The sequence below is a fragment of the Pristis pectinata genome, chromosome 4 (genome assembly GCF_009764475.1).
Source record: "Pristis pectinata isolate sPriPec2 chromosome 4, sPriPec2.1.pri, whole genome shotgun sequence".
NCBI lineage: Eukaryota > Metazoa > Chordata > Chondrichthyes > Rhinopristiformes > Pristidae > Pristis > Pristis pectinata.
In genome coordinates, this window is record NC_067408.1 from 68740256 (window position 1) to 68766218 (window position 25963).

The following is a 25963-nucleotide window of genomic DNA, read 5'->3' on the forward strand; positions in this document are numbered from 1 at the left end:
AGCATCCATGGAAAGCAGAAGCAGTTAACGTTTCGGGTCTAGGACCAGTCATCAGAACTGGGAAAGAGAAAAACAGTTGTTTTCAGTAACGGGGAGTGGGGGGATGGATAGAATAAAAAGAATATCTGATAGCGCAAATCCAAATTACTTAATGTGGCACTTAAATAGCAGATTATACAGCTTTGTGTGTGTAATGTGTGGCTAATAGTAAGGTTATGGGGCATGCTCAGTAAGCAAGAGTATACAAATAGAAAAAGCAAAACAGAGCCAAAGTCATAGAAATGGCCAGTTCTGATGCATACAGACTTCCAATATCTGTAATGTTTTTATTTTCATAGATAAATTTACTTTGGTTGTGGATTTTTTTTGAGGACTGGTTTATAATTGCAGAAGAACTCAAGCTTGCTATGGGGAAAATATTTCTTCAGTCACAAAAATTTCTCTGTTACAAAGCAAAGTTTCAATTTAAATTTTCTAATTCAAACTTTTTGGTTAATTTGCAGTTCTCACACTTTTCTGACTCTTTATTCGTTCATGGGATGTGAATATTACTGACATTTATTATCCATCCCTGAATTGAGGAGACAGTTAAAAGTCAGCCACATTGGTGGTTGGAGACATATAGGCTAGACTGGGTAAGGATGGCAGATTTCCTCCCCAGTGGAGCTTAATGAACCATTTGGCATTTTACAACATTGTGGTAGCTTGAATTAGGGTTACTGAGGCTAACTTTAGTTTTAAGATGTACTTTTCACATGAATTTAAATTCCCCAGTGGCTATTGTGGGATTCAAACTTATTTTCCTGGATCAGTTGTCCAGAACTCCAGCTGAGAGTGCTATAACTTAGCTTCTGTTACCCCTGCCTCAATTTCACAATTAAATATCTCAAATAGTAACAGTATGCTGATGATGTTTCTTCTTTCATACTTGAAATGTTGTGTTGAATAAGCAACTTGTGGTGCCCAAACTGCCTAGAGATTAGCGCAGAAAGTTGCAAAGGGACTTGATAAAGTCACTGGGGGAAAACTCTGGCAGAAAATTTAAATATTAGAAATTGAAGATTATCTACTTTTGACCCAAAGTAAGTGAATCAGAATTGGTAGGCCAGGAATTATGGAGGAACAGAAAGGTTTGAGGTTTTATGAACAAATTGCTAAAGTCAGACAAAAATACATTTTGAAATGTCTATTTAATGATCTCAATGGCATTGGAATGCAAAGTGTTGCAAGTTGCACTACATCTGTGCAAACAATTGGTTTCACTCCATCTGACCATTTATATTTGATTTTGGCCACCAAACTAGTACAAAAGGTTCGTTGGTCTTGACTCTGGACATGGATTGATGTGGCTTTTAATTCCTTCAAGCATAGCGGATTAATAAACACAAGGGTTTGATTCCTGTGCTGAATGACTCCAAATGTACTGAGGTGATGACCTCAACATTTGACTGAGGCCGTTTGAGTGCTTTTGTGTAGCACTTCTGTAATTTTCCTAAAAACCTGAGGCTAGATCAATTGAAAATTTCAAAACAAAGGGGTTTATTTTAAGGATGTTGAATTAATTTGCATAGTGGAGTTAAACAAATCGTCACCATCGGTGGAACTGCCAAATTCCTGATTGGCAGTTACTCATTTTCCTATACTTTCTTTTAAAAAAAATGCTATCTTTCTGCACACTTGAGGCTCCATTGGGCTCTCTTCTTATTCTGCCTCCTTTTGTCAGTTTGAAGCTTTCCTTTGCTTGGGTTTGCTTCATTTAGGTTACTATACTTGAATAAAACTTTCAGTACTTCATTTGGATTTCAGGTACTGTTCCAAAGAGCAAGGTTGTAAAGATCTGATTTTTTTTTTCCGCTTGTATTTTTTTTCCAGAGTTGGATCTTGGGGAAATTGTACATTTAATAGATGATCTCTATGCCACTAAGCAAATAGCTAGCAAAGCATTTGAATGGCAATTTAATTAGAGGATTTTTTTTCGTTAAATTAGTTTATTAGTTAGTGCCAATGGCTGGGTACAGTGGTGGGATAACAAGCTTCTGCTTCATGTGGACTCAATGGATGGTGGGCTGGCAGCATTTGCTGTTAAGTTTGGGACTTGAGCATTCATGTGGGAGTCTCAAAACTTTCTGTCAACTCCAGTGAAACTTCTACAACATCTAACCCAATGGACTAGGGACTTATTTAAAATTAAGCATTTTAGCCAAAGGTATATTTTACAGAATTAAGTTGCTGTTTGCTTGTATCCAATTTGCAAGCCTGATCAGATCCTGTCTACATTCTTCTAAGGCCTTGAGTATTGTAATGATTGCTTCTGGGACATTCCAGAATTGAAAAAAATTGCACTGTTCTTGACATTGTATCCATTGTTTTGTTTTTGCTTTTTAAAATAAAACCACTTGTTCAAGGAAATGCTTTGGAATAAGCTTGGCAGTGATCCCATCATTAAATGATTTATTTTGCACTTCCTTGGGAATGTTTCATTTGGAGGTAGTGTGTTGAATGTGTCAGGTTTATTTTGTACACTTCTTGTAGTGACTATGCTGTTTGTAGTCAGAATGGAGATGATTGTGTAATCTCTGCACTAATCAAGCCTAGCAGTTGGACTGATGACCTAATGTACTTAATTTGTATGGTATTTTCCTCTGATCAACTTTTCTGGAGAAATTGTTCTGCTTTTATTGTAGTAAGTTGCTCTGGTAGATGCCATTAGTTCAGTCATTCTTTAAAAAGAATATTTTCTAAACAAATTAACTTTGTTTTCTTGTATCCAAACCATGAAGTCAGGTCTGACTCTAGCTGACACCTTGTCATGGACACTCTGTATTTGAAAATGGCGCTAGAGTAAATTTTATTCTGTATTTCTTTGTAGTTTGAAATGCTTACAGGCACCCTGCCCTTCCAAGGGAAGGACAGAAAAGAAACCATGACGATGATCCTGAAGTAAGTACCTTTCAGTACTTTGAGCCTGTAAATTATATCATTTTTATGGTCAAAAGTACTGTTTTTATGTTTCATTCTGCATAGTAAAGGTTTCTTAATTGCTTGTATGTGTTTCTTGCAGAGCAAAATTGGGAATGCCACAATTTTTAAGCGCGGACTCCCAAAGCCTGTTGCGAATGCTTTTCAAACGTAATCCTGGAAATAGACTAGGTATTTATGATTATGACTATAATGCACTGGGAGTTTAAGCAATGCAGTTATAGAATTGTAAAGCACAGAAGCTGTTAATTTGGTCTATCATGAGCATGCCAAATCTTAGTTCCATTTCCCTGACCTTTGGCCGTAGCCTTCAAAATACCCTTTTTTTTCATTGCCAATTTAATTCCTTTTGTTTTGAAGGTTACAATTAGATTGCCTTCAGGCAGTGTGTTCCAGATCATGACTCAATGTGAAGAGGAGAAAAAATGTTTCCTTTGCTCTCACTAGGCTTACCCCTGCCCTCAGTTATCTTAGATTAGTTTTCAGAGAATTCAGATTTTTCTGCCAGTGGAAATAGTGTTTTTTTTGTTGAATCAAACTGCTGTGTCTGAAAACTTTTAAATGGAATGAGAAACATAGCAGGTGTATGGGATGAAGCACTCCCTATGAACCAGCACAGTTACAATTGGCAGGTGATCTATCCTGCAGCTGGTACAATTGGAAAAGTGAATGAGTGCTGCACAGCTAGAGGTGCAGCCTTTTAGTTGAAGCACCAACTGAATTCATCACCTGTATCAGGTGAATATGAAAGTCTCTGTAGTGCTATTTTGAAGAGGACTAGGGGGAATTCCTTATTAATGGTCTAAAATTCTGGCTAAGATTTATCCCTGCTCAATATTACTTTTAAAAAAAACAATTTCTTAGGTTATCATCACTGCTGTTTGACAGCGCTTGCTGCACATAATTTGACCAGCACAGTTATTATTACAACAGTGACAGCACTTCAAAGATAATTTATCTGAAAAGTGCTTTGGATGCTCTGCAATGGATATGAAAGGTGGTTGCTTTAAATGCAAGACTAATTTCATTGATTCTCTAGTAATGCTAGATAGTAAGAATAAAAATCTTGCACAGCCATCAAGCAATGCACCCAATTCAAATACAGCAATTTGGTAGTCGGTTTTCTGTTAGACTATTCTGCCAAGTAACATCTGCCAGCACCTTGCTATTAAAATGATTGTGCATGGTCAATATGATTGCTGTGGTCATTGAGGGCCTTTGGTGCATTAAGGATGGCATAATAGCAATTAAAGATCTATTTATGACATCAATGTGATACTGATGGTGAGGATACATACTCTAATAGAAATAGTTTGTTTCCTCATCCTTAATTTTTAGATTATAAAACAATGAGTAGAACATTTTTAACGAAGTATTGCGGAGTTGGTAGGTGGTGGAGAGGGAGGTCATCAATATTTTTTTTCATTTCAATACCAGGAGCAGGTCCAGATGGTGTTGAAGAAATTAAGAGACATGGTTTCTTTTCCACTATTGATTGGAATGTAAGTAATACTGTGCATTGATTTTTTTAAGTCATTTTTGGCTTGGATTTTAATTTTTTAATTAACTATAAAAAGATATTTTGTGTAGAAAGTTTTAATTGTTTTCTGTTGCTTCATCAAAGTAAGCCATTAAATTTTCCTTATTATTGCAAGATTTTGGGAATATAGCTTTTGATTTTGGATTTTTTTTTCTCATTCTTTTGCCCAATTACTCCTCTCAATGTTTCAGCAAATATACATTCATTTACTACTAATTTCAGAAATTGTGTAGAAGAGAAATACAGCCACCTTTCAAACCTGCAATTGGTCGGCCGGAGGATACTTTCTATTTTGATCCAGAGTTTACAGCAAAAACACCAAAAGGTAATGAAAAGTCATTGTAAATCTAAGCAGATGATCCTTAAATTTACTGCCCGTTCGACTAGTGATGAGACAGCCTGTATAACCATTGCATGCAAAACTTCAATTTTTACTTGTTCTATAGTTTCTTTGCTTGTGATATGAGAGCAAAATCAACCAGACGTAAATGACTGACTCCCTCAATTGGAGAGTGGTTATAAATAGCTCCGTTATGTGATGTATATCATTTAAATGTATTTTTAGAAGCACGGGAATATGGTCTACGTAAAGCCCATTGACAGATATAATGCTCTTTAGATTCCCCTGGTATTCCACCTAGTGCCAATGCTCATCAACTCTTTCGTGGATTCAGTTTTGTGGCTAATACCTCAGAGGAAGAACCCCAGCCCATGCAAACAGCTACACATCCAGTTATACAGGTAATGAAAGCGAAAATTACAAATTATGTTTGAAGCTTGCAAGAATAATTAATTCAAAGAAAATATCCTTTTACTTGTCAAAAGCATTTGTTTCATTTTGCATTCATGTGAAGAAATTGGGTGATACATCTTAGTTCAATCATGATTGCAGCTCCATATCAAGTTCTTTGGGAACCACATTAAAAGAAATAAAATGATGTTGTATATGACATTGGTTTCCCTAAATCAAGGTGCAAATACAGTGGGGAAAACCCCTTGACTATTCATGGTTATGTGCAGAATACTGGCAATGACAAAGGCGAAACCAGACCAATGAATTGGTTAGATTCATAAGTTTGATTCAGAAATTTGAAAGTCATAGATACTACACTCCCCTCCTTTTCAGCACCCACCCCCATTCCATTATCAAAAAGCAAAAATAAAATTGCGACTCAGGCTAAATCAAACAAATTTCAAAGCTGATTTTTTTGTAGTAAGCTTTTAAGATTTACATGTCAAGGCAGATGGAATTAAGATACAGTCAGCTATATCTTATTATGTTCTCTGGTCTAGTGCAATCCCATGTCTTAATGTTCCAACAATCTTTATTTATCTTGTATGTTTTTTTTTACATATTAAATGAGTACAGATAGCTAGTAACAACAAGTGAAAGGAGCTGATAAATGTAAAACATTTACAAAAGGCTAGAGTGAATGAAACAGTATGTAGAAGATGACAGGAGGGTAAAGAAGTTAAACATGATCGTGTTGTATTTTTAATTGATTTTAATAAATTAATAGTTTTCAAGGACCTCAAGGCTCCTGCATCAAAATATTTTAAAATCCGTAAACTTCACAATGAAGAAAACAATACGGGTTAGACTCACTTCACATTCTTATTCCTTCTACAGTTGCACAGAACCAGTATTCAGTTTGCTGACAATTATGACTTGAAAGAGGACATCGGTGTGGGTTCCTACTCAATCTGCAAACGATGTGTGAACCGATCTACTAATATGGATTATGCTGTTAAGGTAAGCACCTATTTTTCTTTTTCCAGTTTTGTAGTACAAACACTTGGAAATAAACAATGCTTTCGGTATCTTTTTCTTAACTGCCATTTTTCTGCAGTGTTTTGGATAAGTGGAAGCTTGTAGAGACAGATGGTATCCAATTTCAACTAGGTAAGCACTAAAGTCAAAAATGACAATGGTATGAGTAACAGTTTCAAGTTTGGGTCAGAGGTGAAATATCTTTCTAGTGAGAGTGGGTGTTCAGCTAGTGGTAGGGATAGCTATTTCGTTAAGCTTTATGAAAGTTGATGTCGAACTACTAGTCACTGTACCAATGCTGCCAGTTGATGAGTAATCCATGACTGGCTCAATGTGAATGTGATCTGCTACTTTCATTTGTTAGGGTTCATGTTCTTTTAGATATTGTAGTGATGAGAACTATTTGCCCTCTAAAGTTCTAAATCTGTTTTTTCTCCCCCACCCCAACACCACTCCCTTTCCATTTACCTTCCCTCAAACCATTTTGAAACTGGTTTATTATTGTCATTTGTACTGAAGTACAGTGAAAATCTTGTCTTGCATCCCGTTCATACAGACCATTTTCTTAATTGTATTGTGCAGGGATTTGCTTTTTGGATGTGTTAAGTAATGTAGAATAACAATTCAAGCTTAACAGTGGTTTATCTTTCAAGGATTCTGAAGAGAAACTCCCTCACTTGGGGGAGAATGTTTGAAGTGTGGTGGCTTCTTTATTCATGATATTGGGGCACTTCTGACGAAGTAAAAATTTAATACCCATCCCTAATTTCCCTTGAGAAAGGTAGTGGAGAATCTCCTTTATGGGCCATTGCAGGTCTTGTGAAAGTTCTTCTTTTGTACTAGATAGGGAGTTACAGGATTTTCACCCACCAACAGAAAAACAATGATCCATTTCCAGGTTGGAGGGGAATGTGGTGCATTCCCAAGTGACAGCTGCCTGCTTCCTTGTAATTACTACTCAAGGTTATGAAAGTATTGTTCTGAAAACTGGCAAATTGTTGCGAGCTTCTAGGTGTTGTGTTCAGCAGTGAAAGTGCAGTGACAGTGGAAGAGGTGAATGTACTAAATGGTGTTAAGCTACTTCTGTTGGAGTTGTATTTATCCAGCCAAGTGCTAGATTACATCACATGCTGTACTTGTGCTTTGCAGATGGTATAAAGGTTTTGATTCGGCTATGGAGTCAACTGCGGAGAATACTTAGCCTCTTGCTTGTTATACCTACAGTGGTCCAGTTAAAGTTTCTGGTCAGTGGTGACCACCTCTACATGTATCTTCCCATTATAGAACATTGAGAAGAACTTGGTGGTGTTAAATACTATCAAATATCATGGGGGGAGATTTCTAAATTGGTCCCTTTTTCAACCTAAAAAATGGATACATTTTTTAGTTCCTGGTATAACTCAAAGGTCTAATTCATCAAGAGCCTTGAACATTGTGTATTATTTACACAAGACAATGTTGGTATGATCGTATAAGGCCATTTGATGTTCTGTGATAATTTAAGGGTTGTCTGTACTAATGTTGTACTGCACAATTTAATCACTGTGTTTTGTAGATAATTGATAGAAGCAAAAGAGATCCTTCTGAAGAGATTGACATTCTACTACGCTATGGGCAACATCCCAATATCATTACCTTGAAAGATGTAAGTGCAATTTTTCATTAACTTCAGCCACATTGCACCCTCAAACTTGTGGGTTGCATGTCATTTAAACAGGAAAAAAATCATCTCGTCTGTCGAAAATGGAGGACCCCTTACTTTGAAATATTGACCCCTAGTTCTAAATTCTCTAAGAGGAAACATCCTTCACATCCATTAAGTTTCAATGAAGTCCCCTCTCATTCTTCTAATTATAATATTATATATTATAGTCTAGGCTTCCCACTGAATGGTGAAATAATGCATGCAGCAGTAGTACTGAGTGATCAATTACTCAAAATTGATTGTAATGCTATATATATTACTGTCATTTCTACAGGTTTATCATGATGGAAAATTTGTGTATCTAGTGACAGAATTAATGAAAGGAGGAGAACTGCTGGACAAGATTCTCAGGCAAAAGTTTTTCTCAGAACGTGAAGCTAATGCTGTGTTGTATACCATAACGAAGACTATGGATTATCTACATGCCCAGGGGGTAAATACAATATTTCCAATATTATTTTGATTACTACATGCACTGCAGCCAAAGGGAAAATAGTAATTCTTTCAAACCTGCTAATGCTGTAATTGTATTGTTGGTAGACTCTTAAATTTTAGATTCTCTATATTTCAAGGCAAATTTGTTGTTAAACCATCTAAACTTAAATAGTTGACCGTATATAGATTTTATTCATCAAGCCAGAGATCACATGCCTAGCTGCATGATTTCCAGTCATTTAAGGAGATTAATAGTGCTGGCTGGAGATGGATATTAATATTTCTTTAGAATATTTCTAAAGGTTGTGTTGATGTGAATCCACTGAAATATCAATGGAAGAATCAGGTGAATGAGAAGTTGGCAATAAGAGATTACTTGGTTTAAAACAATAAAAGACAAGTGGTAAACAAGTGGTCCTAACAATTGCTGTAGACTGATGCATGCTGTCTACTTGCCACCATGATCTGCCAATCTTCTCACACCATCAGAGGCCCAGATCCTTGAGTGAGCTGCTTGCTCTTAGTGGAGATGATTTGACTGCCTCTTCATTGTGCCTTTGCAGTTAAAGCCACCTCTGCTAAAGGTGCAGATAAATTTCAGACCACAGGTTTCCAGTGAAGTGTAGTTGGTGGTCATTGTGTAAACAAGAGTAGTAGTATTTCACTACTTCAATTTTTTTTAGCCAGTAATGTCCATTTTAATAGAAACCAATCTGCAGACTGAAGCCAAGAGCACCATATATGTATGTAAGCACTGGTGTAAATTAGAATTGTTTCCTATTTGACACCATTAATGAAGGATTAATTTACTGTAACTGTAGCCCCCCCCCCCCCCACTTGACCTTGTGTCTCCTGTGCCCCTGGCCCCCATCCCACTAACTAGCTTTGCCCAACACTTACCCTTGTTTCTCACTCAACCATGCTGACCCTCGGTCCTCCACCTGACCTTTGCACAGTGGGTGGGGGAGTGTGAAGGGAATTCTTCCTGTCCCCTTCGCCTCCTCGTCTTGATCAGCTTCCTGCACCAGTGTTCCACTCTGCCTTGTCCCCTCTCCTCTCCACCCTCCCCCTGGTCTCAGTCCACCATCTCTCTTGCTCGTGCTTTCCATGGGACTGGAGTAAATGACTCAGAACTGAGCTGCTCTTCCCCCGCTGCTTTGCTGGAGACCCAGTCACCTTGGCCTGCTTTTCTACCAACTCTGGGTGCATACAAATCATGTATTCCTGATTGGAGAAACCATCTTGCATCAAGATGTTATATGGAGCATAAAACCAGAATTGGCACAGCAGCAGTAGCACAAGAAATCAGCAGCATAGACAAGTCAGAAATTGTCATTGCCAACTTAAGCCAGTGCTGCACTGCAAGACTTCTACTTGTTTACATGAATAATTTAAAGGTACTAGTGCTGCCACAAAAGCGCTGCCCTTCTCATACAAATGAAAAGATTTAACTGACAGCCAGGACGGGCTCGGTAGGGTCAGTCTTGAAACAGTTTTCCTGATGTTCTGGAACCAAGCACAACTGAACCTAAAACTTTGAGAAAATTAGGAAATCACATTTAACTTTGTCTGAGATTTTACTTTTGAAAGTTTTCTCCAGTATTAAGATTTAAACTTAAATTAATGAAAAGTTGCAAATAATTGTCTTCTAGGTTCGCACTTTTTTTTAAAATCAGACGAACAATAAAACAATGCTATGGATTGGATAATTTATTTAATTCAATGTTGATTTCATGATATCAATATTGAATTAAATAAATGATCCAGTCCATACAATCTGCTTTGCTTTAAGTCCTTTCTAGTGACTATACTATTCAAAATTTAAAGATACAACAAGGCATAGATTGGCTTGAAAGTTGGGTGGAGCTGTGACAGATGGAATTTAATCCAGGCAAGTAAGGGAATGCATTTGGGAGGTCAAATTCTGGTAGGATATAAAGAGTAAATGGCACAGACCTTAGAAGCATTGATGTACCTTTTGGGCTATGTCAATAGCTCCCTGCAAGTGGCGACACAGGTAAATTGGGTAATGAGAAAGGTATTTAGTAGGTTTGCCTTCATAAGTCGAGGCATTGTGTATGAGAGTTGGGACGTCACATTGCAGTGGTCAAAAACATTGGTTAGAGTGTGGTGTATAGTTCTGGTTGTCGCCATTACAGAAAGGATGTGGTAGCAATAGAGAGTGCAGAAGAAATTCACCAGAATGTTGCCTGGAATGGAGGGCTAAAGTTATCAGGAGCGATTGGATAGGTTGAGTTAATTCTCACTGAAAAGCAGAAGGCCTCAAACGTTTACAAAACTGAGGGGCATAGATGGGATAGATAGGAGAGTCAAAAACTAGAAGGGTCAGGGTTAAGATGAGAGGGGAGAAATGTAAAGGTGATCTGGGTGACAGGTTTTTCCACTAGACGAGGTTGTGATAGCATATTACTACAAGGTTTAAGAGGCTTTTGGACAGGTACATGGTAAGAACGGAGTAGAGAGATACAGGCCTAATGTGTGCAAATGGGATTAGTGCAAATAGGCATAACGGACAAGGTTGGCCATAAGGACCTGTTTCTGTGCTGTACGTTTCTATGATTCAAGCCTATTATAAACAAAGACAGTTTGGATAAGAATGTAGAAGGTATGTTTAGTAAATTTGCAGATGACACAAAAATTAGCAGTGGTGTTGATAATGAGAATAGTCGTAGGCTACAAAATGATGTTGATCGAGTGGTAAGATAGGCGGATGGAATTTATGAAGGTAAACAAAATTGAAGGGCATAGAGTAGATGGTAAAAAATGATTCCCTATAGCAGAGGTGACTATAACCAGAGGGCATAGTAGGATTAGAGCAAGTGGTTTAGAGGGAATCTGAGGAAGAATTTTTTTTTATCCAGAGGGTGGTTGGAATCTGCCTGAGTGGATGGAGGCAGACCAAGTTCTTGAGAAGTCATATAAGAGTAGGAAGTATACAGTAAATGGCAGGGCACTAAGGAATGTTGAACAGGGAGACTCAGGTTCAAGTCCACATTTTCCTGAAAAGTGGCAAAATAAGTAGATAGGGTGGTGAAGAAAGCATATGGCATGCTTGCCTTCATAGGTCAGGGCATAGAGTCATAGAGCAATACAGCATGGATACAGGCCCTGCGGCCCAACCAGTCCATGCCGACCACAGTGCCCACCCAACTAATCCCCATTTCCTGCATTCAGCCCATATCCGTCTACATACACGTACCCATCCATAGTACCCGTCCCTCCACGTGCCCATCCAAGTGCTTCTTAAATGATACTATTGTACCTGCCTCAACCACTTCCTCTGGCAGCTCATTTCCATATACTCGCCACCCTGGACTCCTGATGTCATACTCTTAAAAAGCCTTCCACTTACCATTTGTTCCTTTCCCTTCAAACAGGCTCACCCAATTGACCTCTGCTAGATCTTTCCCAATTCCCTCAAACTTAGCCCTGCTCCGGTTTAGGATCCTAACCTCTGGACCTGTACTATCCTTTGCTATCACTAACCTAAAACCAGTAGAATCATGGTCACTAGAGCCAAAGTTCTCCCTGACTGCCACTTCAGTTACTTTCCCTACTTCGTTCCCTAAGAGCAGGTCCAGTACTGCACCCTCCTGAGTAGGGCCCTGTATACTCAGGAAACTTCCCAGGACACATTTCACAAATTCCACCCCATCCAGGCAGTCAATACCAGAAAAGTTAAAATCTCCCACTAATACAACTATTATTTTCATGAGTAATTTCTCTACACACCTGCTCCTCAAGTTCCCACTGACTATTGGGGCTCTATAATACAGCCCCACCAGAGTGACCCTCCCCTTCTTGTTTCTAAATTCCACCCATATGACCTCACATTCCCCAGGAATATCATCTCTAAGCACTGCTATTACATCCTTCCTTATCAAAAAGGCAACACCCACTCCTCGCTTACCTGTACCTCTGTCACACCTGTAGCATCTGTACCCTGGAATATTGAGCTGCCGGTCCTGCCCTTCTCTCAATCATGTTTCTGTATGGCTATAACATCCCATTCCCCAGAGCCAATCCACACTCTGAGTTCATCTGCTTTACCTGTTAATCCTTGTGTATTGAAATAAATGGAGTTTAAATGCGTATTCTTTTCCCTCCCTTTTACTGTTCCCCTGCCTATCCTGATTACTAAACTTGCTCTCGCTGGCTACTGCTTTATCTCGTAACTTGCTCCTGCTCAGAGTCCCACCCCCACCCCCACCCCCACCCCCACCCCCCAATCTTGTTTAAACCCTCCTGTGTAGTACTAGTAAATTGCCCTGCAAGGATATTGGCCCCTCCTTCTTGTACAGGTCACCTCTGCCCCAGAAGAGATCCCAATGATCCAAGAACCTGAATTCCTGCCCCCTGCAGCAGCTCCTCAGCCACTCATTCATCTGGCCTATCCTTTTATTTCTGACCTGTCTAGCATGTGGCACTGGGAATAATCAGGAAATCACTACCCTCAAGGTCCTGCTTCTTAACTTCTTACCTAACTCCCTGTACTCATTCTGCAGGACCTCATCCCTTGTTCTACCCATGTTGTTTGTACCAACATGCACAATGACCTCTGCTGTTTGTCCTCCCCCCTTGAGAATATTCTGCACCTGCTCAGAGACATCTTTGGCCCTGGTACTCAGGAGGCAGCACACCATCCTTGTCTCATCTGTAGCCACAGAATCGCGTGTCTGTGCCCCTCACTGTTGAGTCTCCTATCACTATTGCCCTGTCTGACTGTACTCTTTCCCTCTGAGCCTCATAGACCTGATTGCTGATGCTAACCCCTGAAAGCTCATTCTAACCCCACCTCCATCCCCACCCAATTCCCCCCCCCCCCCCCATCCCAAAAGTATCCAAAGAGGTATACCTGTTAGTGAGGGGAATGGCCACAGGGGAATCCTGCACTGCCTGCCTACTCCCCTTACTTTTCCTGGTGGCCACCCATCTATCTGAAGCCTGCATCTTAGGTGTGACCACCTCAGTAAGTCTCATCTATGATGCTCCCAGCATCCCAGATGATCCTGAGTAAGGGCAGCACGGTAGTGTGGTGGTTAGTGTAACGCTATTACAGCGCCAGCAACCCGGGTTCAATTCCCGCCACTGTCTGTAAGGAGTTTGTGCGTTCTCCCCGTGTCTATGTGGGTTTCCTCCAGGTGCTCTGGTTTCCTCCCACGTTCCAAAGACGTACAGGTTAGGAGCTGTGGGCATGCAATGCAATGTTGGCGCCGGAAGAGTGGCGACACTTGTGGGCTGCCCCAGCACATTCTCAGTAATGCAAAAAGATGCATTTCACTGTGTGTTTTGATGTACATGTGACTAATAAATAAATATCTTATATCCAACTCCACCTCCAGTTCCTTGACCCAGTTTGTCAGGAGCTGCAGTTGAGTGCACTTCCCGTAGATGTAGTCATCAGGGAGACCATGAGTTTCCTTGACTTCCCACATCTTGCAGGGGGAACGTTCCACTGCCCTAGCCGCCATCCTGCCCACACTGAGTCAAGTGCTAAGGATGAACAGGAAAATAAAACTGTACCTGTTCTTACCTGCTCCTCGCTAAAGCCTCAGCTCCCCACTCTTACACTGTCCGCTCTGCCTGACCTATCCGCCTTTTTATTGGCTGCTGTTAATTAACTAATTAGCCAATCAATGAGACTTGCCTCTCTTAAACTCTTCCACTCTTGCTCCAAGTCCCGACTCCTGGAAAATAAAGCTTGCAGGCATAGAATATAAATTTGAGACATTATGTTGTAACTACAAATCAACAGTTAGACTGCAGTTGGGAGCATTGTGTGCAGTTCTGGTTGCCATACTATAGGAAGGATGTGAGTGTGCTGGAGAAAGTGCAGAGGAGATTCATCAGGATGTTGTCTGGATTGGAGTACTTGAATTATGGGGAGAGATCGGATAGTGTGGAGTGAGAGGCACAGTGGGGGGGGAGGGGGCGGGTGGTGGTGGTGACCTGATAGAGATGTATAAAACTGTCAGAGGATCAGAGACATGAGTAGAGTGAAAGAAAAACCTTTTTCCCACGGTAGAGGTATAAAAAATGAGGGCTTAGGTTTAGGGTGGAAGGAAGGAGTTTTAAAAAGGATCTGAGGGGAAAGTTTTTTGCACTGTGGTTGATAACTGGACTGTGCTGCAGAAGTAAGCAGTGGTATCAGATACAATCACTACACTTCCGAGGTATCGAGACAGGCATATGATTAGGCAAGATAGAAGGATACAGACTTAATGCAGACAAATGTAATTAGTGTGGATGGGCAAAAAGGTTGCATAGATGTGATGCGCTAAGCAACTTTTATGACTATGGTCAGTGGCATTAGTATAGATGAGTACTTGATCAGTTTTGGAATGTTGTTTATCATATTCCTGTCAAATGAGATGGTTTGATTTAGAAGGTCTTCAAAGTGCTCCCTCCATCTAGAATTGATGTCAGCATTGCTCTTCAGGATGATTGAACCATCTTTGCTTTTGATAGGAGCTTGACCGTGAGTGGATGAGCCAAAAATAGCTTTAATTGCATTAAAAAAGCCTCGAGTGTCGTTGGCATCTGCTAGTTGTTGGATTTCCTGAAGTCAAGGAAGCTATCAAAACCTTGAAGAACAACAAGGCTGCTGGACTCAATGGAATACCAGCCGAGGTCTACAAAATTGGAGGTAACCTGCTTCATTACCAGCTGCATCAACTTCTCATCAAGATCTGGATAAATGAAGATGTGCCAGCAGACTTTAGAGACTCAGCAATCATTACCATCTACAAAAGGAAAGGTGATCGATCAGAATGCGGAAACTATCGTGGAATTTCCCTGTTAGCAACAGCAGGAAAGATCCTCACCCGCATCATGAACAACCGGCTCAAGCCTTTAGCCGAGAAGATCCTTCCAGAGACACAAGCCGGTTTTGGACCATCACGTGGAGCAATCGACATGATCTTCACAATGCGACAACTACAAGAAAAATGTCGTGAACAACTTCAACCTTTGTGCATGGCATTCATCAACCTCACCAAAGCCTTTGACTCGGTATCAAGGGAACTCCTATGGGATGTCCTATCCACCTATGGATGCCCTGAAAAGTACATTCGAATCCTGAGACTCCTACACGATGGCATGCTTGCCACAGTCATGGTTAGCCACAGTAACTGTGAGCCTTTTCAAGTCAAATCAGGAGTAAAACAGGGATGCGTGATTGCCCCAACTTTGTTCACCATCTTCATTGCAACAATCATTCACATCATCAAGGACGATCTACCCCCAGGAATCGAAATTGTCTACAGAACAGATGGCAAACTTTTCAATCTTGCCCGTCTCAAGTCCAAAAACAAGACATCCACGAGTTTCCTCGTCAAATTCCAATACATAGACGACAACTGTGTTGCAGCTCTCTCAGAAAACCACATACAACAGATTCTGACTGCCTTCAACCGTGCGTACACGAAACTTGGACTTGCCATCAATTCCAAGAAGACTCAGATTATCTACCAACCATCACCAACTGAGACAAATCGGATAGAACCATCAATGCAACTTGGCGAAACAACCCTGGAAAATGTGGATCACTTTCCATATCTTGGAAGTTACCTCTCCTCCAATGTTGACCTTAATGACAAGATCCAACATCGCCTTAAATGCGCTGGAACAACTTTTGGACGTCTCTGAACAAGAATCTTTCATGAACGTGACATCTGAACAGACACTGAAATGTTAGTGTATAAAGCAGTGGTGATCCCAACACTCCTGTATGCATCAGAAACTTGGACAACATACCGACGATATCTGAAGGCACTTGAAAAGTTCCATCAACGCTGTCTTCAAAATATCTTAAATATCAGCTGGGAAGTTAGAAGAACCAACGTCAGTGTGCTAAATGAAGCAAAAACAACAAGCATTGAAGCCTATGTTATCAAGAACCAACTAAGATGGAGCGGTCATGTTGCTCGGATGAAAGACGAACGTCTGCTGAAACAAATCTTTTACTCCCAGCTTAAAGTAGGCAAACATAAAAGATGCGGACAACAGAAGAGATTCAAAGACATCTTAAAAGCCAACATGAAGAAATGTAACATCGACATCAACAACTGGGAAACCAATGCCAAGGACAGGAAACTCTGGTAAGCCATCATCCGAGAAGGAACAGCAACCTTTGAAGCCAACAGACGTGCAGAATTAGAGGAAAAGAGAAGAAAATGGAAAGAGAGGCAGCAACAACCAAAGCCCGATCTGCCATCTGGAACTACCTGTCCTGAATGTGGAAGAACTTTCAGAGCCAAGATTGGACTCATAAGCCACTTGAGAGCCCATAAATAGATCGATGGAACGAAGACCATCATCCTCGACCTCAAGGGATCGCCACGACGACTTGATCAGTTTGAATGTGGTGGGCTTGAAAATGCAGTGTGGGCACTCCAGGCAGAAAATCCTTGGAATGCAATTCCAAGAATAGGGCAAATGGATATCAGTGCTTTCTGTGAGCTCAGAACTCTCTTACGAGTTTGATGTTGAGTGAAAGATATTGTGCGGCTGTACTTAAAAAGTATTTGTGGTGTGTAATTTGCCCATTTAACAGGGGAACTGAAGAATGAATTAGCAGCAAGAACCAGTTGTTTGTGCCAGCTGGGTTACATTCTTATAGCCCATACAAATGGGAAAACTAAGTTCAATGTACAGCTTACCTTAATCGTAAATTGGTGAAATAATTGTTACCTGGTGTGCCAGTAAAAAAAAATTGCATAGGAGAGGTTACTAGTTTCTACGTTGGCTGGACAATCCATGGCAAATTAGATTCATATATTGGAGTTCAAGTTTTGTTAAAGCCAAATCTTAACTTTGTTTTGGAAAAAGCCTCATACTTTTCAAGTTCCATGACAGAAGTTGGTTGTATTACTTGCTTGTTTTTCTTTCATGTTTGCTTCTTCATGAGTCATAAAAAAAATCTTGTGGAGTAGCTCTGGGGAAACGGCACTACATAGGTAATATCAGTAAAGTGCTGGAAATGGGGGTGGTTTAAGGTTGGAAGAAAAGCTCTAAATTTAATCAATTTAGATGGGGGAAACAAAAATCTGTTTTAATCTCATTTTCTGACAGTATGCAAATGAAAATTCAATTCCCTAACTCCAGATAGAAAGTCAATGAAAGCATTTCTACTGTGTTTACAAATTTAACACGCTTTTGTTCATTGCAATAAGTGGAAGTAATGAGAAAATATGACTTAGTCATTGTTTAGCAATGAATTTATCTAAAGTTTTGTTGCCAAAGGGAGCAATTTCTAATGTCCTTAGTCCAGGGCTTACCATGGAACAATATTCTCCATTGCAAAGGAAGCATTTGGTAGCATTATTGATCTCCAGCAATATTATCAAGAGACACATTCTTATAATTGTAAACAAGATTGGACCTGATTTTGAAGGTGGCTCTAAAGAATACCAAACTTGTCAATTCAAGAACAGATTGAAGTATGCAGTGCAGTATTAAGGCCATAAGAAATTATTTGTTCAATTCGATTAAGTATGAGAATATAAAAAGATGTTTATATCACGCATTCTGCTAGAGTTAGGTAAACAATCCACAATCTTCCAAACAAAACCTCAGTGTTCTAATATCAAAACCTTAAACTGTTATGGAAATCGCCACCAAGAGAGAATTCTGTTGCATGGAGAACTTGGGATGCAATGAGCAATTTGAGACCACATTTTCTATTGAAAAATAAATTAAGAATCTGGATGCAAACTAGGAACCAAGAACTGGTGCCACATCCCCAGTTTTAATTTGACTGGTTAAATGGTCTCTGATTAACTTTTAAATTTTAGTATAAACACACTCATTGGTGACATCACAAGGATAATTCAGGTTAAGCTTTTGTTCTATTCTGCCACTGAAAAAGGAAAAACCGTGCAACTCTGAATAGAAAGATCTTGCGTGACTGAGATTCAAAATCCTGAGTTAGGAAGGGAGCTAAGACTTTAAAACTTTTGATTATGATGGAGTTTCAGATGTTGGCTATTTTTAAGATTATTTTCATCAAAGTTATTTTGTGTACCTCTTTGCAAGACAAGATCAAAGCCAAGAGCAAATATCCAAACACTCCTTGTTCCGCCAGATTGTCTCTAACTTGCACTCCAGTTCAGTCTCTGAATCAGTTTCTCAAAACTGAGATAAGTACTGCAGTTTCACTGTCCACGAAGTCCCACAACTTAATTGTTATTTATATTTTACTTAGTCTCTTTCTTAAAACACCAACTGGTACATAGCCTTGCAAAAAGCTAACAGTCAAAATAAATTTGATGGAAAATTATCTATAAAAGCAACCAACATCTTAAACATTGGACAATTTTTACAAAATAAGCTTTGGAGGCATGAAGCAGTGTCTCCTCCTTCCCCACATAAAATTCCCTCTAACCAATTCCTACCTTTACATTGTTTATTGTTACGAACCAGCAACAAAAGAAACACACCGAGTCATGGAAAAGTGTTAAAAACTATTTTAAAGTAACAATGTTAGAAGTAAAAATGTTAGATCTTAAACATTAACCCCAAAAACTAATTCGAAGTGTGTGTGTGGCAAATTCCCAAACTCCAAGTCCAGGAATGGTTCTCAAAGTTCAGTTCAGCAAGCCGGAAGGTGAAATGTGAGCAAAGGCTTCTGCAAAACCACCGTTGACTGAAGACAAAACGTAGAGAGAAAATAGAGAGTAATTACGAAATCCAAATGTTCCACGATGGAACCCATATGACACCTCAGTGTCTACTCAGCAGTGACTACTCCACCGCTTTGTTCCAAAGTATTTGCCACCCCGAAAAGCATTTGAATCGTGGCCGTCCACACAAATACCTGTTTCCCATTGCAGGTTAACGACAAAGTGGACTCCACTGCTTTGTTCCGAAGTATCTGCCACCCTGAAAGGCATCTGAGACGTGGCCGTCCACACAAATACCTGTTTCCTTCTACAGGCTAATGACAAAGTGGACTCCACTGGATTACTCCAAAAATCCATATGTGGATTATAGTGACAGACACAGTTATTGTTTTTCATCCATCGATAGAGACTAGCAGGCTGGTCTCTCTCCCTCTCTTCCCCACCACCCCCCCCCCCCCCCCTTCCCTCCCCACACACTGTGCTATGTCCGAAAGGGACATTCACCAATAGTAACCTAGTCCTTTACATTATGAACCCTCCATTTGAGACCGCTCTGACTCGTATTGCCCACCAACAAATAGACTTGTAGACCCATAGATAACACAATATATGTGTGTGAATTTAAAATAAATGAGATCAAGCACAGCATGAATAGGTAATATTTATTCCATTTTTTCCCATAAAATTTCACACTTGGAAGCAATGCTTGTTTTTTCCATAGTTTGTATCCTTGATACTTCATGTGTCTGGTTATATTTACTGAATGATGCTTTGTGTGCCTGCTGATATTTGCTGAATGATATTAGTGTGCCTGCTGATATTTGCTAAAGGACAATTTTGTTATTCTGACTCACCATCTGTCCTCCCATAAGTTTGATTGACACTGTCCAAACTAATTTCACTTGACTGCCATTGAGAAATAAACTTCCATTTTATTGGACTAGGATGGCTTGAAGCTCTATCAGCAGAAATCTGCTGGCAAAATGTTGATAACTTAATCATTTGCAAATTAATACCAAAATAAAAAAACATAATGAACTCATAATTATGGAAAATATATTTGATACTTTTTTCCCCTTATTTACTTTCTCTCCTTTAATCATACTTATCGCTCTAAAATAATAGTGTCAATTAGTTTAACTTGGATAGATGTGTTGGTTTTTTTCCTGTAATTAAGAGGCACTGTGTCATTAATTTTTCCAAAAGAGATAGCCAGTGAACCTACGTACGCATTCCAAAGTGTGTGTATCAATTTCAGGAGACCATCTGTGCACTTGAAGCTTGCTGTACATTCAAGCAGTTTTAATATACTTCAGTAATGTACCAGCATAACCCATAAATTATTTGAGAATGGATTGATAAAGCAATAAAGTTATCTGGTGCATTAATCTATTTTAATCCATATAGGTGGTGCACAGAGATTTGAAACCGAGCAACATCTTGTACGTGGATGAGTCCGGCAATCCAGAATCAATTCGCATATGTGACTTTGGGTTTGCCAAGCAGTTACGTGCTGACAATGGCCTTCTCATGACTCCATGTTATACAGCAAATTTTGTTGCTCCTGAAGTAAGGCAATTATTTATTTGTCTTTTATTGAAGCATTACAAAAACTTTCCCTTGAAACAATAAAATGTTTGATGCTCATCATGGTTTTCCAGGGTAGTACAGCGTGTCTGAAAAACTTTCTGTGCGGGAGATCGTAGGATCAATGTTAATCTTTCCACTTTTCCATCATGCTGGCTACCAGTTTCAGCTGTGTTTGTGGATATTTCCTGTGATCAGCAGCTACTTTCCATACAGGATAAGGGGGCACATCATCCCAGGCAATAGGCCAGATGTGGCTATGGTTAAGACTTTAATCCTTTGTGGTTAGAGGTGATACAATAAAGTTCGGGAGGCTGAGTAAGATGTCAGAAGCAACTTGCAAACTGTTTGTTCAACAGCTGTTTCCTCTAAATCCTAAATTTTCTTTCTTTTTCCAGTGAAGTTTTATGTTCATCAAGGACAGGGGAATAAATAGGGATTGGAACATTCAACAAGTGGCAGCATCAAGCAATTCCAAGTATCTCACCACAGCTAGCTGCAGTGTAAATCATTGTCTATCCTGTTCCATCTGTCTACCTTAACCCCTCCCTCAGAATAGCATCCCAATTGCATCATTGGGACTAGTGCTTCTTGGACTAATCACTTACGTGGTTGCCTGAATGAGGTAGTTTATGATCCCATGGCTTATGTAGCTTGTAAATTGATGTAGACCAGCCTTTACCAAAGTGCCTATTTCAAAAAAAGATAATTCAAGTCCAGATTCTAAGGGTGACAGAATGTAGCATTGCTCTAGGTTTCATCTCAATTTCAAGAGATTACTTTGAAGTTTAGTGACATGTTCAGAAATGTGTTGTTCCTTATTGCCCTGCAAATTAATAGATGACATCACAGTTAAGCTCTTGTCTGAATCTCAAATTAACCATGTAATTTAGTACTGAGAGAACTGCATTTATGTAGTTCTTTTAAAGTTGGAAAATAGCACTCTGTATTAGTTGCTTCAGGGTCATAATCAAAAATGTATTTTCAAATCCTGAAGTAGGGGTTAAATTTCTATCATTATAACTTAGTGCAACCAACTATTGAGCTGTTGCAGCTGTTTACATCTGAATCGGTATATTCTGGATAATTGATGTTCACAATGGAGAGTCCTTGGAGAAATAGACTTCTATCTTCATTCTTTGGGGAATTCTGTAATGTTATGAGAGCAAAACTGAAATTCCAATGCCATTTGTAATAGAGAGAAAATTTAGAGGTACCTGGTATAATTTAACAAGGGCAAAGTATGCATAAAATAACTGCAAGTCAGCAAGCATCTGCGGAGACAGTTTCAATAACCCGGCAAATGAATTCCATAGCTTCATAACCCTTTGTGTTGTAAAGTTCATGTTGTTCTTGATAGAAGACTCAATTTATATTTCCTCATACCAGGCAGCAGCCCAGTTCATTCAGACAGTACCCCCGAAAGTTCTTTTATTTGGTTTGAATGCCAATACTACACAATATTACACATCTTGTAAGTTAATCTTTACAAGATGAACTGGAAACCTAATTTGTTAATTATCTAGTTTTGTACTTCATAGGTCTTAAAGCGGCAAGGGTATGATGCAGCTTGTGATATCTGGAGTCTTGGTGTTCTTCTCTACACTATGCTCACTGGGTAAGTTTGTGTTCAGCCTTCATTAATCAAAACTGAAAAAATATAAATGGATTTTCCATCCATGCTAAAGGCAGTGAATCATGTTGGGGATGGTTTGTGTTGCATATGAAGATGGAAATAGTAAATTTAAACAAAATTGTTTGCATGATCAGTACTCTTATAATGTGCTTGAAGTTGATGGAAATGCTGCAGTTCCAGGCTCAATATACAGCATTTTTCCATGCAAGTGCCACCAAGCTTGGAATTCCCATGCAAGTGTACAAATCCAAAATCCTGTTTTTAGCTGACATTTTGCTAACTCCTATATTGGGTGACTTATTTCATCCATTGGAAGAATAAGAATCTGCCCACTGACCTGTTGGGGGAAATACTAAGTCCATTTATTTCCAAGAAGGACAGCTGTTTTGGGCATATATGGAGTAAATTATATAAAAACAAATTGAAAATGTAAATATTTTTAATAGTTTCAGTTTTCATTTAACATTTTCTTTATTTTAAGTTTTTGCTGTTCCAAAATGTCAGGAAATACTAAGATTTGTTGGCAAGTTTTCAGCTGTCTTGTGGGGCTTGTCTGGCCCACCATGTGAAATTACTACATCATGCAGAGCCTCACTATTTAGGATTGGAGCTAATTTGGGTAGCAGAAAGTGAAAGTTACATGTGCATTTGCCATGTAGTGTGTGTGTAGTTCCCTGCTGGCAGCAAGTTCTAGCCCAACAGTTCCAAAGTACCTTAATATTGTGAAAGATGTTCCTTGTCTCTAATTGCAATTCATTCGTCATACATGCTTATCTTGCTGCAGACATCTTCAGAATAAGGGGCACCCATTTAAGATGGAGACGAGGAAGAATTTCTAAGCATTGTGAATCCTTGGAATTCTCTATCCCAGAGAGCTGTGAAGACTGTTATTAAATATATTCAAGGCTAGGACAGATTTTTGGATTGGAGAGTTGAGGGTTATGAGGAAGAGAAAAGGAGTTGAGGCCAAGATCGAATTGACCTTGATCTTACTGAATAGCAAAAAGAGTTAAAGGGGGCCATATGGCCTCTTCTGTTTCTCAATTAAGATACAGTTATGGTAACACTAGTTAGCCACATTCAAAATTTTTGTTTGACTCATACAGTTCAGTTAAATATATTTCACATTTGTATTTTCTTAATCTAAACATCTGCTTTCAATTAATAATGAAGTATACTATCTTATTCCCTGTTCCAATATGCCATCTTATTTCTAGCATATCCTATTTGCATGTGTCCTATTGACCAAAAATATTAACTTTTGTGTGACTCTTGTGCAAAAATGTCAATTTCATGATTTCTGCATTTTATGGTTTAATAATGAGAATTTTAATTTTGTTTCAGTTACACCCCCTTTGCTAATGGACCTGATGACACGCCAGAAGAAATATTGGCAAGAATAGGTAGTGGAAAGTTCAGCCTGACTGGAGGTTACTGGGATACTGTTTCTGATGTTGCTAAGGTTGGTGCCTAAGTCCTTTTCTGAAATATACATTTTGTTTAACTCTTGGTGATTTGAAGAAGAACATGAATGCATGCTGTTGGAGAATGTGTTAACAGCCCGGATCCTGCGGCACGGTAGTGTAGCAGTTAGTGTAATGCTATTACAGCACCAGCAACCCAGGTTCAATTCCCGCCGCTGTCTGTCAGGAGTTTGTACATTCTCCCCGTGTCTGCGTGGGTTTCCTCCGGGTGCTCCGGTTTCCTCCCACATTCTAAAGACGTACAGATTAGGAGCCGGGGCATACAAAGTTGGCGCCAGAAGAGTGGCGACACTTGCGAGCTACGCCCAGCACATTCTCAGTAACGCAAAAAGACACATTTCACTGTGTGTTTTGATGTACATGTGACTAATAAATAAATATCTTAAAAGTAATATAGAAAGTAAAGGGAACACTGGATACTGATGTTGGGACAATACAGTAATATTCCAGAAATGAATTTGATTTTGCAGTTGAATAATTTTATTCTATAGGGAGAAATGGATAGGATCATAACATATAATACACCTACAAATCCAGAGTCAATGTATGAAATATTTTTGTGTGTTAACTCTACTAACCCCGTGACATTGGCGTGTGGGTGTTAGAGGAAGAGAGCTGGGATCCTGCCCCTGTAGGGCTTAGATCCATATGGATGAATGATCTTTCTTTTCTCCAGTGTCTTTCTTCATTGACTGCAAACCATTGTGGGTACTAATACCCACAATGGTTTGCAGTCAATGCATTACTATTGAAGTATGGTCACTGTTGTAATTTAGAAAATTTAACTACTGCGGATTGAATCTCATGTTTCTTGGTGGTCCTGATTTATAGATTTTTCGAATGAGTTCAATAGAAAATTTACATTTTAGAAACACAAATAGGAGGAAGCCATTAAAACCTGTTCCACCTTAGAATAGGAATGGGAATATTTTATTGTTCCCTTTGGAGCTGGCTGCAGAATTTTACCACTCTCCAGTGCCATCACATGCATCTTACTTTATTCATCATGACAAGCAGGCATTCTCCTGAAGACTCTGAGTCGAGTCCTTAGTATTTCCCTCAACTTGCACTAATGTCATAATGTTTGTTTTTGATTATTTTGTCATGTGAGCCATGTATAATTTATGTTAACTTAAGTTTATGTAATTTATGATTGTAATACACTGTGCTGCAAAGAGCTCATTTTCATGGCATTTACACCCTGGGTATGTATGCCCGTGCCAATAAACTTGAACTGGAATTTGTCTTGAATAAGGTTCTGTTAAGAGAGAACAGCTGGAGATTGGGAAACAGTGGGGATGGTGTGGACGTGTGGGAATTGAGAGGAAAGAAAAGAGAACAGGCTAACATGAAAGGAAGTAAATGAAGAGGGAGGGAGCCACAAGGGATAGGGACCAAGTGAGTGGGGAGATTGAAGGCGGCATTAGGCGGAAGGAATCAGAGGTCAAAACACTGACAGAGGGGAACAAGGTGGGGGGAGAGGGAAGATGAGGAAAAGAGAGAGGAAAGAGATGAGTTTGTATTCATGGTGAGTGAGTGGTCAAAGTGTACATGTGCAGCAGAGCCTTATCTCCAATTGTCATGGACCTCCTTGCCATTTGACCAGGTCCTTGCCATTTGACCAGGACCTTGCCCTGTCAAGACTGCATAGTAGCTAGTGTGCAACACAAAAAAATATCAGGAGTAGGCAAACCAGTCCCCTTACATCTGCTCTGCCATTCAATATGATCATGGGTGATCTATGCTGGCCTCAACTCCTCTCCTGAGCCAGTTCCCCATAACCCTCAATTCTTCAAACTTTTGAATATTTATCTATCTCCACCTTAAATATATTTAATGATCTGGCCTGCACTACCCTGGGGGCAGAGAAGTCCAGATTCACTACCATGACAGAAGAAATTTTGACATACTTGTTTTAAATGACTGGCCTTATCTTTTGTAGCTATGTCTCTGTGACACTTCCACCAGTGAAAACACACCAGCATTACCAGGATGCTGCCTGGTTTGGAGAGTATGGATTATGAGGAGAGACTAAAGGAGCTAGGGCTTTACTCTTTGGAGAGAAGGAGCATGAGGGGAGACATGATAGAGGTGTACAAAATATTAAGAGGAATAGATAGAGTAGACAGCCAGCGCCTCTTTCCCAGGGCACCAATGCTCAATACAAGAGGCTATAGCTTTAA

General features: G+C 39.5%; 1 protein-coding gene across 2 annotated transcripts in view; it reads left to right on the forward strand.

Moving 5' to 3' along the window:
- LOC127569448 (ribosomal protein S6 kinase alpha-3) overlaps positions 1–25963 on the forward strand; it is a 78321-nt gene that overhangs the window by 43654 nt on the left and 8704 nt on the right. For both annotated transcript variants that reach the window (XM_052014096.1, XM_052014098.1), the window contains 11 exons: positions 2870–2940; positions 3062–3150; positions 4417–4481; positions 4742–4844; positions 5139–5260; positions 6150–6272; positions 7846–7935; positions 8270–8428; positions 20481–20642; positions 22202–22278; positions 23641–23758. In XM_052014096.1, coding sequence (XP_051870056.1) covers positions 2870–2940; positions 3062–3150; positions 4417–4481; positions 4742–4844; positions 5139–5260; positions 6150–6272; positions 7846–7935; positions 8270–8428; positions 20481–20642; positions 22202–22278; positions 23641–23758 — 1179 coding nt within the window. The remainder of the gene's footprint in view (positions 1–2869; positions 2941–3061; positions 3151–4416; positions 4482–4741; positions 4845–5138; positions 5261–6149; positions 6273–7845; positions 7936–8269; positions 8429–20480; positions 20643–22201; positions 22279–23640; positions 23759–25963) is intronic.